General features: G+C 43.9%; 1 protein-coding gene across 4 annotated transcripts in view; it reads right to left on the reverse strand.

The window, feature by feature from the left end:
* Positions 1–13141, reverse strand: part of LOC106572945 (F-actin-uncapping protein LRRC16A) — a 190037-nt gene that overhangs the window by 43817 nt on the left and 133079 nt on the right. For all 4 annotated transcript variants that reach the window (XM_082959202.1, XM_082959203.1, XM_082959205.1 and 1 more), the window contains 4 exons: positions 10898–10991; positions 9811–9909; positions 7416–7544; positions 5964–6095 (listed from right to left, as the gene is read on the reverse strand). In XM_082959202.1, the coding sequence (XP_082815328.1) occupies positions 5964–6095; positions 7416–7544; positions 9811–9909; positions 10898–10991 (454 nt within the window). The remainder of the gene's footprint in view (positions 1–5963; positions 6096–7415; positions 7545–9810; positions 9910–10897; positions 10992–13141) is intronic.

Below are 13141 nucleotides of genomic sequence, written 5' to 3' on the forward strand. Positions count from 1 at the left end.
CACAATCAGGCTCCCTAATCTCTACATCCACCACAGACTGACAGGGATCAAATAGATTACCAGAGCCATCATCACCACCACTAGTGAAATAACACAACAAGGTGCTGGTTATGACAGATCACCACTAGTGAAATAACACAACAAGGTGCTGGTTATGACAGATCACCACTAGTGAAATAACATAACAAGGTGCTGGTTATGACAGATCACCACTAGTGAAATAACACAACAAGGTGCTGGTTATGACAGATCACCACTAGTGAAATAACACAACAAGGTGCTGGTTATGACAGATCACCACTAGTGAAATAACACAACAAGGTTCTGGTTATGACAGATCACCACTAGTGAAATAACACAACAAGGTGCTGGTTATGACAGATCACCACTAGTGAAATAACATAACAAGGTGCTGGTTATGACAGATCACCACTAGTGAAATTACACAACAAGGTGCTGGTTATGACAGATCACCACTAGTGAAATAACACAACAAGGTGCTGGTTATGACAGATCACCACTAGTGAAATTACACAACAAGGTGCTGGTTATGACAGATCACCACTAGTGAAATAACATAACAAGGTGCTGGTTATGACAGATCACCACTAGTGAAATTACACAACAAGGTGCTGGTTATGACAGATCACCACTAGTGAAATAACACAACAAGGTGCTGGTTATGACAGATCACCACTAGTGAAATTACACAACAAGGTGCTGGTTATGACAGATCACCACTAGTGAAATAACACAACAAGGTGCTGGTTATGACAGATCACCACTAGTGAAATAACACAACAAGGTTCTGGTTATGACAGATCACCACTAGTGAAATAACATAACAAGGTGCTGGTTATGACAGATCACCACTAGTGAAATAACACAACAAGGTGCTGGTTATGACAGATCACCACTAGTGAAATTACACAACAAGGTGCTGGTTATGACAGATCACCACTAGTGAAATAACACAACAAGGTGCTGGTTATGACAGATCACCACTAGTGAAATTACACAACAAGGTGCTGGTTATGACAGATCACCACTAGTGAAATAACACAACAAGGTGCTGGTTATGACAGATCACCACTAGTGAAATTACACAACAAGGTGCTGGTTATGACAGATCACCACTAGTGAAATAACACAACAAGGTGCTGGTTATGACAGATCACCACTAGTGAAATTACACAACAAGGTGCTGGTTATGACAGATCACCACTAGTGAAATTACACAACAAGGTGCTGGTTATGACAGATCACCACTAGTGAAATAACATAACAAGGTGCTGGTTATGACAGATCACCACTAGTGAAATAACACAACAAGGTGCTGGTTATGACAGATCACCACTAGTGAAATAACACAACAAGGTGCTGGTTATGACAGATCACCACTAGTGAAATAACACAACAAGGTGCTGGTTATGACAGATCACCACTAGTGAAATAACACAACAAGGTGCTGGTTATGACAGATCACCACTAGTGAAATAACACAACAAGGTTCTGGTTATGACAGATCACCACTAGTGAAATAACACAACAAGGTGCTGGTTATGACAGATCACCACTAGTGAAATAACACAACAAGGTGCTGGTTATGACAGATCACCACTAGTGAAATAACACAACAAGGTGCTGGTTATGACAGATCACCACTAGTGAAATAACACAACAAGGTGCTGGTTATGACAGGAACAACTGAGTATTCAAAACACATTGTCTTTTGTAGTGTGTTGTTTTGATATATTTTTAAATCTCTGAAATGATGTCATACAGCTCAACCACTAGAATGATTACAACATCTTTAGATCACCCTTAAGGTCAGGATATGGTTGCTAGTGGATATGGTTGCTAGTGGATATGGTTGCTAGTGGATATGGTAGCTAGTGGATATGGTAGCTAGTGGATATGGTTGCTAGTGGATATGGTTGCTAGTGGATATGGTAGCTAGTGGATATGGTAGCTAGTGGATATGGTTGCTAGTGGATATGGTTGCTAGTGTGGGGTTGCTAGTGGATATGGTTGCTAGTGGATATGGTTGCTAGTGGATATGGTAGCTAGTGGATATGGTAGCTAGTGGATATGGTAGCTAGTATATATGGTAACTAGTGGATATGGTAGCTAGTGGATATGGTAGCTAGTATATATGGTAGCTAGTGGATATGGTTGCTAGTGGATATGGTTGCTAGTGGATATGGTTGCTAGTATATATGGTTGCTAGTTGATATGGTTGCTAGTAGATATGGTTGCTAGTGTATGGTTGCTAGTGTATGGTTGCTAGTGGATATGGTAACTAGTGGATATGGTAACTAGTGGATATGGTAGCTAGTGGATATGGTGGCTAGTGGATATGGTAGCTAGTGGATATGGTTGCTAGTGGATATGGTTGCTAGTGGATATGGTTGCTAGTGTATGGTTGCTAGTGGATATGGTTGCTAGTGAATATGGTTGCTGGTGGATATGGTTGCTAGTGGATATGGTAGCTAGTATATGGTAGCTAGTGGATATGGTTGCTATTGTATGGTTGCTAGTGGATATGGTTGCTGGTGGATATGGTTGCTGGTGGATATGGTTGCTAGTGGATATGGTTGCTAGTGGATATGGTTGCTAGTGGATATAGGTTGCTTGTGGATATGGTTGCTAGAAAATATGGTTGCTAGTGGATATGGTAACTAGTGTATATGGTTGCTAGTGTATATGGTTGCTAGTATATGGTAACTAGTAGATATGGTTGCTAGTGGATATGGTTGCTAGTAGATATGGTTGCTAGTGTCTGGTTGCTAGTAGATTGGTTGCTAGTGGATATGGTTGCTAGTGGATATGGTTGCTAGTGGATATGGTTGCTAGTAGATATGGTTGCTAGTGGATATGGTTGCTAGTGGATATGGTTGCTAGTGGACATGGTAGCTAGTGGATATGGTTGCTAGTAGATGTGGTTGCTAGTAGATGTGGTTGCTAGTAGATATGGTTGCTAGTAGATATGGTTGCTAGTGGATATGGTTGCTAGTAGATATGGTAGCTAGTGGATATGGTTGCTATTATATATGGTAACTAGTGGATATGGTTGCTAGTGGACATGGTTGCTAGTGGACGTGGTAGCTAGTGGATGTGGTTGCTAGTAGATGTGGTTGCTAGTAGATGTGGTTGCTAGTAGATATGGTTGCTAGTAGATATGGTTGCTAGTGGATATGGTTGCTAGTGGATATGGTTGCTAGTGGATATGGTAGCTAGTGGATATGGTTGCTAGTGGATATGGTAGCTAGTGGATATGGTAGCTAGTGAATATGGTAGCTAGTGGATATGGTTGCTAGTTGATATGGTTGCTAGTGGATATGGTAACTAGTGGATATGGTAGCTAGTGGATATGGTAGCTAGTGGATATGGTAGCTAGTATATGGTAGCTAGTGGATATGGTTGCTAGTGGATATGGTTGCTAGTGTATGGTTGCTAGTGGATATGGTTGCTAGTGAATATGGTTGCTGGTGGATATGGTTGCTAGTAGATATGGTTGCTAGTGGATATGGTTGCTAGTGAATATGGTTGCTAGAAAATATGGTTGCTAGTGGATATGGTAACTAGTGGATATGGTTGCTAGTGTATATGGTTGCTAGTATATGGTAACTAGTGGATATGGTTGCTCGTGGATATGGTTGCTAGTAGATATGGTTGCTAGTGAATATGGTTGCTAGTAGATATGGTTGCTAGTGGATATGGTTGGTAGTGGATATAGTTGCTCGTGAATATGGTTGCTAGTGGATATGGTTGCTAGTGGATATGGTTGCTAGTGGACATGGTAGCTAGTGGATATGGTTGCTAGTAGATGTGGTTGCTAGTAGATGTGGTTGCTAGTAGATATGGTTGCTAGTGGATATGGATGCTAGTGGATATGGTTGCTAGTAGATATGGTAGCTAGTGGATATGGTTGCTAGTATATATGGTAACTAGTGGATATGGTTGCTAGTGGCTTTGGTTGCTAGTAGATGTGGTTGCTAGTAGATATGGTTGCTAGTGGATATGGTTGCTAGTGGATATGGTAGCTAGTGGATATGGTTGCTAGTATATATGGTAGCTAGTGGATATGGTTGCTAGTGGATATGGTTGCTAGTGGATATGGTTGCTAGTGGATATGGTTGCTAGTGGATATGGTTGCTAGTGGATATGGTAGCTAGTGGATATGGTTGCTAGTGGATATGGTTGCTAGTAGATGTGGTAGCTAGTGGATATGGTTGCTAGTGGATATGGTTGCTAGTGGATATGGTTGCTAGTAAATATGGTAGCTAGTGGATATGGTTGCTAGTGGATATGGTTGCTAGTGGATATGGTTGCTAGTGGATATGGTTGCTAGTGGATATGGTTGCTAGTAGATGTGGTAGCTAGTGGATATGGTTGCTAGTAGATGTGGTAGCTAGTGGATATGGTTGCTAGTACTTAAAGCGTTATGGTTTTAAAACGAGGAAAGTCTACAACTCCCAGTGTAATAAACACAGTCTGATAAACCCCTAGTTCCATTACAGCTTCTCTGTCTGGAGGAGAAATCTAACATCTAGCACCAACACAGATCCATTCATCTGACCTACTGATAACTGGAAACTAGTTTGTTGTGTTCCACATGACACCCTATTCCCTATTTGGTGCACTACTTTTGACTAGGGCCCGTATGGCACCCTATTCCCTGTATAGTGTCCTGCAGGGCCCATATGGCCCTGGTCAAAAGTAGTGCACTATATATAGTGAATAGGGTACCAATTGGGACATAACAGTTATCTCCTCTGCCTCGTGGTAGGAAGTAAACCACTGAATTAACACTATAATTAAAGTATGGCCCAATCTCCTCTCGGATGGATACCCAGATTAACAACATGTCATTAACCCTCAGGTTACGACCACTTCAGTGGTCAGTGTGCGTGTCTGTGTCTGTACAGTATGTGTGTTTGTGTGTTTGTGTGTGTGTGTGTGTGTGTGTGTGTGTGTGTGTGTGTGTGTGTGTGTCTGTGTGTGTATCAGGCTCCCTCACAGAAGTCCTTCTCTCTGCTCTGATTACAGGCTGAGGGAAACAGCTCCTCTGCTGACAACAACCACCACAGCATTAAGGCCTGGGAGTTCTGAGCATATTTATTACAGTCCAGCTTCGGGGGGGGGGGGGGGGGGGGGGGGGGGGGTCTGGAGGGCAGAGAGAGACGAGACGAGGATGTCTGCCTACCTGCCAAGAACATACTGCTGCCCATACCAATAACATCCGCTCTTGTCAAACTGTCTTTTAGGATGTCAGAACCCTGCTCTTTTGAAATATACACATTTCTGGAGATGGAACCTGTTCAGAGCAGTATCGTGGCAGCATATTCTAGTCTCATTTATTGTTTTTTATTTTACCCCCTTGTTCGCCCCAATGTCGATCTGGTCTCATCGCTGCAACTCCCCAACGGGCTCGGGAGGCGAAGGTCGAGTCATGCGTCCTCTAATGACCCGCCAAACCACGCTTCTTAACACCCGCCCTCTTAACCCGGAAGCTAGCCGCATGTGCCGCACTATGGGACTCCCGATCACGGCCGGTTGTGATACAGCCCAGGATGGAACCCGGGTCTGTAGTGACGCCTCTAGCTCTGCGAGGCAGTGTGTTAGACCGCTGAACCAGGGTCTGTAGTGACGCCTCTAGCTCTGCGAGGCGGTGTGTTAGACCGCTGAACCCGGGTCTGTAGTGACGCCTCTAGCACTGCGAGGCAGTGTGTTAGACCGCTGAACCCGGGTCTGTAGTGACGCCTCTAGCACTGCGAGGCAGTGTGTTAGACCGCTGAACCAGGGTCTGTAGTGACGCCTCTAGCTCTGCGAGGCAGTGTGTTAGACCGCTGCGCTACTCGGGAGACCCCTAATCAACATTTTTAAAACAACCATCATCAGTTCTCTTCAAACATTTACTTCCTTGACTTTTTGTGCCTGTTTAAAACCATGGCCCCTACCTGTAGCTGTTCATCCATGACCCTGGCCACCTCTCCAGCCATGGACTCCAGTTTCTCCTGGATGGGTCCTACTGACTGACCGTTGACCTCTTCTCTGGACGCTGCTCCCAGGTGGTACAGGTTAGGAAGCAGCTGGGGGGAGGAGAGTAGAGAGCAGGAGGAGAGGACAGGACAGGAGGTGGAGAGGAGGAGAGGACAGGAGGAGGAGAGGAGGAGGAGAGGAGGGCAGAGGAGGAGAGAACAGGAAGAGGAGAGGACAGGAGGAGGAGGAGGAGAGGACAGGAAGAGGAAAGGACAGGAGCAGGAGAGGACAGGACAGGAGGTGGAGAGGAGGAGACGACAGGAGGAGAGGACAGGAGGAGGAGAGGAGGACAGGAGGGGAGAGGAGGAGGAGGAGAGGACAGGAGGAGGAGAGGAGGACAGGAGGTGGAGAGGAGGATGAGGAGGAGAGGACAGGAAGAGGAGAGGACAGGAGGAGGAGGAGAGGAGGATGAGGAGGAGAGGACAGGAAGAGGAGAGGACAGGAGGAGGAGGAGGAGGAGGAGGAGAGGACAGGAAGAGGAGAGGACAGGAGGAGGAGGAGGAGGAGGAGGAGGAGAGGACAGGAAGAGGAGGAGAGGAGGATGAGGAGGAGAGGACAGGAAGAGGAGAGGACAGAGGAGGAGGAGGAGGAGGAGGAGGAGGAGGAGAGGACAGGAAGAGGAGAGGACAGGAAGAGGAGAGGACAGGAGGAGGAGGAGAGGACAGGAGGAGGAGAGGACAGGAAGAGGAGAGGACAGGAAGAGGAGAGGACAGGAAGAGGAGAGGACAGGAGGAGGAGAGGACAGGAAGAGGAGAGGACAGGAGGAGGAGGAGGAGGAGGAGAGGAGGAGGAGGAGGAGAGGACAGGAGGAGGAGAGGACAGGAGGAGGAGGAGGAGGAGGAGGAGGAGGAGGAGGAGGAGAGGACAGGAAGAGGAGAGGACAGGAAGAGGAGAGGACAGGAAGAGGAGAGGACAGGAGGAGGAGGAGGAGAGGACAGGAGGAGGAGGAGAGGACAGGAGGAGGAGAGGACAGGAAGAGGAGAGGACAGGAAGAGGAGAGGACAGGAAGAGGAGAGGACAGGAGGAGGATGAGGAGGAGAGGACAGGAGGAGGAGGAGAGGACAGGAGGAGGAGAGGACAGGAGGAGAGGACAGGAGGAGGAGAGGACAGGAGGAGGAGAGGAGGAGGAGAGGACAGGAGGAGGAGGAGAGGACAGGAGGAGGAGGAGAGGACAGGAGGAGGAGAGGACAGGAAGAGAGGACAGGAAGAGGAGAGGAAGAGAGGACAGGAGGAGGAGAGGACAGGAGGAGGAGAGGAGGAAAGGGTTAGAAATGGGGTTGTAACATTTAAACTGTTAGGGGATTCTATCTTAGTGTGCAGAATGTTCAATGTTGGATTATGGGTTAGATCTTAACTAAATGACCAGTCACCGTTTTGGAGTTCCTGGCATCCTTCATCAGGTTTTCAGCCGTCTTGACGTCGTCTGAGATCCCGTCTGTCTCTGAGTTCCTCAGGGAGTTGAGATGGTCCTGGACTTTCACACAGATCCTGTCAATCATCTGAAGAACAACAACAAGAAGAAGAAGAGTGTGAGACAGGAACAAAGCAGTTCTGTCTAGCAGTGAAACCCTTAACTCAAGATGGAAGACAATCTGAGAGGAATAGTAGACAGGACTTCAGAGCATCTTGAGGAGAAACTTGAATCATCTTCAGATGCCAATACAATCTTTTACGCTCCTCTCAAATTACAGGAAATACAAACCGTCACACATCTTCACCATGAAATGAATCACTAAGCACTGTGTCTCATCTTAACCATGAAATGAATCACTAAGCACTGTGTCTCATCTTAACCATGAAATGAATCACTAAGCACTGTGTCTCATCTTAACCATGAAATGAATCACTAAGCGCTGTGTCTCATCTTAACCATGAAATGAATCACTAAGCACTGTGTCTCATCTTCACCATGAAATGAATCACTAAGCACTGTGTCTCATCTTCACCATGAAATGAATCACTAAGCACTGTGTCTCATCTTAACCATGAAATGAATCACTAAGCGCTGTGTCTCATCTTAACCATGAAATGAATCACTAAGCACTGTGTCTCATCTTAACCATGAAATGAATCACTAAGCACTGTGTCTCATCTTAACCATGAAATGAATCACTAAGCGCTGTGTCTCATCTTAACCATGAAATGAATCACTAAGCACTGTGTCTCATCTTAACCATGAAATGAATCACTAAGCACTGTGTCTCATCTTAACCATGAAATGAATCACTAAGCACTGTGTCTCATCTTCACCATGAAATGAATCACTAAGCACTGTGTCTCATCTTAACCATGAAATGAATCACTAAGCACTGTGTCTCATCTTCACCATGAAATGAATCACTAAGCACTGTGTCTCATCTTCACCATGAAATGAATCACTAAGAATCGTGTCTCATCTTCACCATGAAATGAATCACTAAGAATCGTGTCTCATCTACACCATGAAATGAATCACTAAGCACTGTGTCTCATCTTAACCATGAAATGAATCACTAAGAATCGTGTCTCATCTTCACCATGAAATTAATCACTAAGAATCGTGTCTCATCTACACCATGAAATGAATCACTAAGAATCGTGTCTCATCTACACCATGAAATGAATCACTAAGAATCGTGTCTCATGTTCACCGTTAAATGCCTAAGCATCGTGTCTCACATAGTAACCGAGTCAGGTTTGTAGGCCTCCTTGCTCGCACACGCTTTTTCAGTTCTTCCCACAAATGTTCTATAGGGTGAGGTCAGGGCTTTGTGATGGCCACTCCAATACCTTGACTTTGTTGTCCTTAAGCCATTTTGCCACAACTTTGGAAGTTTGCTTGGGGTCATTGTCCATTTGGAAGACCCATTTGCGACCAAGCTTTAACTTCCTGACTGATGTCTAGAGATGTTGCTTCAATATATCCACATAATTTTCCTTCCTCATGAAGCCATCTATTTTGTGAAGTGCACCAGTCCCTCCTGCAGCAAAGCACCCCCACAACATGCTGCTGCCACACAATCAAAACAGTTAGCCTGTCCCCTGCTCCCACAAGTGACCTCAGTGTTAACCAGTGGTCAGGGGAGACAGTTTCACAGGAGGGACCTCAGTGTTAACCAGTGGTCAGGATAGACAGTTTCACAGGAGGGACCTCAGTGTTAACCAGTGGTCAGGGGAGACAGTTTCACAGGAGGGACCTCAGTGTTAACCAGTGGTTTCACAGTTTCACAGGAGGGAGATTACAGGCTGTTAGTGCGGTGATTAAACACAATGCTACGCTCAATAACTCAACTAAATCAAGTCGAGCTAGGACCCCTGTGTTGCTGACCCCCGTGTTGCTGACCCCCGTGTTGCTGCCCCCTGTGTTGCTGACCCCCGTGTTGCTGACCCCCGTGTTGCTGACCCCCGTGTTCCCACCCCCCGTGTTGCTGATCCCCGTGTCGCTGACCCCCGTGTTCCCGCCCCCCGTGTTCCCGCCCCCCGTGTTGCTGACCCCCGTGTTGCTGACCCCCGTGTTGCTGACCCCTGTGTTGCTGACCCCCGTGTTGCTGACCCCCGTGTTGCTGACCCCCGTGTTCCCACCCCCCGTGTTGCTGATCCCCGTGTCGCTGACCCCCGTGTTCCCGCCCCCCGTGTTCCCGCCCCCCGTGTTGCTGACCCCCGTGTCGCTGACCCACGTGTCGCTGAACCCCGTCTCGCTGACCCCTGTGCTGCTGACCCCGGTTTTACCTCTGCAGCTGTATTTAGATGGTACTGTATTTTTAAATACTGTTGTGCGTGTGTCACCTGTTGAGTGGTGGTGGTAACGATCCCCTGTTGGAGGCGGTAGGCCTGCTCCTGGAGGTATTGACGAGTCTCATGGTTCCGGAACAGGTAGTTCTCAATCTGACGAGAGCAGAGAGCATTACTCTGTCAGCCATTTGTCATAGCAATGATATCCAAGAAGCAAAATGGTTGTAACTCATTGTATTTGTGTGTTAGGTGAATATATATGTTAGAATTGTTTTTGTACCCAGACTACACAATAAATCCCAAATGGAAAAATAACGATATTGATTGATAGTTCAACCATGGTTCAACCAGGTCCTCAGAGGTTTTAAGAGCCTGATTCACCTTCAGTCTTCTCTGGGTTTTAAGAGCCTGACTCACCTTCAGTCTTCTCTGGGTTTTAAGAGCCTGACTCACCTTCAGTCTTCTCTGGGTTTTAAGAGCCTGACTCACCTTCAGTCTTCTCTGGGTTTTAAGAGCCTGACTCACCTTCAGTCTTCTCTGGGTTTTAAGAGCCTGACTCACCTTCAGTCTTCTCTGGGTTTTAAGAGCCTGACTCACCTTCAGTCTTCTCTGGGTTTTAAGAGCCTGACTCACCTTCAGTCTTCTCTGGGTTTTAAGAGCCTGACTCACCTTCAGTCTTCTCTGGGTTTTAAGAGCCTGACTCACCTTCAGTCTTCTCTGGGTTTTAAGAGCCTGATTCACCTTCAGTCTTCTCTGGGTTTTAAGAGCCTGACTCACCTTGAGCAGGGTGTCTTCAGTCTTCTCTGGGCTGGCTTTAAGAGCCTGACTCACCTTCAGTCTTCTCTGGGCTGGCTTTAAGAGCCTGACTCACCTTGAGCAGGGCGTCCTCAGTCTTCTCTGGGCTGGCTTTGAGAGCCTGACTCACCTTGAGCAGGGCGTCCTCAGTCTTCTCTGGGCTGGCTTTGAGAGCCTGACTCACCTTGAGCAGGGCGTCCTCAGTCTTCTCTGGGCTGGCTTTGAGAGCCTGACTCACCTTGAGCAGGGCGTCCTCAGTCTTCTCTGGGCTGGCTTTGAGAGCCTGACTCACCTTGAGCAGGGCGTCCTCAGTCTTCTCTGGGCTGGCTTTGAGAGCCTGACTCACCTTGAGCAGGGCGTCCTCAGTCTTCTCTGGGCTGGCTTTGAGAGCCTGAGACGCATCGATGATGGGGATAGGCATGAACCGGATGGTGAAGTTTCTGTCAAGGAGATGGACAGTCTCATAAATGTAGCATAGTTTAAACACATAGTATAATGTATTTATTCATTACAGTCATATTTAACCATATATTGTCATTCATATTTGATTGCTGTATTCATATTTAAACAGATATTATGACCCGATTAGTTATAGAAATCTGAATTGGTTTAACAGCCAGTCATGAACTATTGTAATATTCCTGACTATTATAATGTGGCAGTATAGGTTCTAACATTATAATGTATACAGTATCTGATTCAACTAATGTGATTCTTTTAGCATTATAATGCATACAGTATCTGATTCAACTAATGTGATTCTTTTAGCATTATAACGCATACAGTATCTGATTCAACTAATGTGATTCTTTTAGCATTATAATGCATACAGTATCTGATTCAACTAATGTGATTCTTTTAGCATTATAATGCATACAGTATCTGATTCAACTAATGTGATTCTACCTGTTAGCATTATAATGCATACAGTATCTGATTCAACTAATGTGATTCTTTTAGCATTATAATGCATACAGTATCTGATTCAACTAATGTGATTCTACCTGTTAGCATTATAATGCATACAGTATCTGATTCAACTAATGTGATTCTACCTGTTAGCATTATAATGCATACAGTATCTGATTCAACTAATGTGATTCTACCTGTTAGCATTATAATGCATACAGTATCTGATTCAACTAATGTGATACTACCTGTTAGCATTATAATGCATACAGTATCTGATTCAACTAATGTGATTCTTTTAGCATTATAATGTATACAGTATCTGATTCAACTAATGTGATTCTACCTGTTAGCATTATAATGTATACAGTATCTGATTCAACTAATGTGATTCTACCTGTTAGCATTATAATGCATACAGTATCTGATTCAACTAATGTGATTCTACCTGTTAGCATTATAATGTATACAGTATCTGATTCAACTAATGTGATTCTTTTAGCATTATAATGTATACAGTATCTGATTCAACTAATGTGATTATTTTAGCATTATAATGCATACAGTATCTGATTCAACTAATGTGATTCTTTTAGCATTATAATATATACAGTATCTGATTCAACTAATGTGATTCTAACTGTTAGTATTATAATGTATACAGTATCTGATTCAACTAATGTGATTCTTTTAGCATTATAATGTATACAGTATCTGATTCAACTAATGTGATTCTTTTAGCATTATAATGTATACAGTATCTGATTCAACTAATGTGATTCTACCTGTTAGCATTATAATGCATACAGTATCTGATTCAACTAATGTGATTCTACCTGTTAGCATTATAATGCATACAGTATCTGATTCAACTAATGTGATTCTTTTAGCATTATAATGTATACAGTATCTGATTCAACTAATGTGATTCTACCTGTTAGCATTATAATGCATACAGTATCTGATTCAACTAATGTGATTCTTTTAGCATTATAATGCATACAGTATCTGATTCAACTAATGTGATTCTACCTGTTAGCATTATAATGCATACAGTATCTGATTCAACTAATGTGATTCTACCTGTTAGCATTATAATGCATACAGTATCTGATTCAACTAATGTGATTCTACCTGTTAGCATTATAATGCATACAGTATCTGATTCAACTAATGTGATTCTACCTGTTAGCATTATAATGCATACAGTATCTGATTCAACTAATGTGATTCTTTTAGCATTATAACGCATACAGTATCTGATTCAACTAATGTGATTCTTTTAGCATTATAATGCATACAGTATCTGATTCAACTAATGTGATTCTTTTAGCATTATAATGCATACAGTATCTGATTCAACTAATGTGATTCTACCTGTTAGCATTATAATGCATACAGTATCTGATTCAACTAATGTGATTCTTTTAGCATTATAATGCATACAGTATCTGATTCAACTAATGTGATTCTACCTGTTAGCATTATAATGCATACAGTATCTGATTCAACTAATGTGATTCTACCTGTTAGCATTATAATGCATACAGTATCTGATTCAACTAATGTGATTCTACCTGTTAGCATTATAATGCATACAGTATCTGATTCAACTAATGTGATACTACCTGTTAGCATTATAATGCATACAGTATCTGATTCAACTAATGTGATTCTTTTA

Source organism: Salmo salar, chromosome 02, assembly GCF_965601325.2.
Source record: "Salmo salar chromosome 02, fSalSal1, whole genome shotgun sequence".
NCBI lineage: Eukaryota > Metazoa > Chordata > Actinopteri > Salmoniformes > Salmonidae > Salmo > Salmo salar.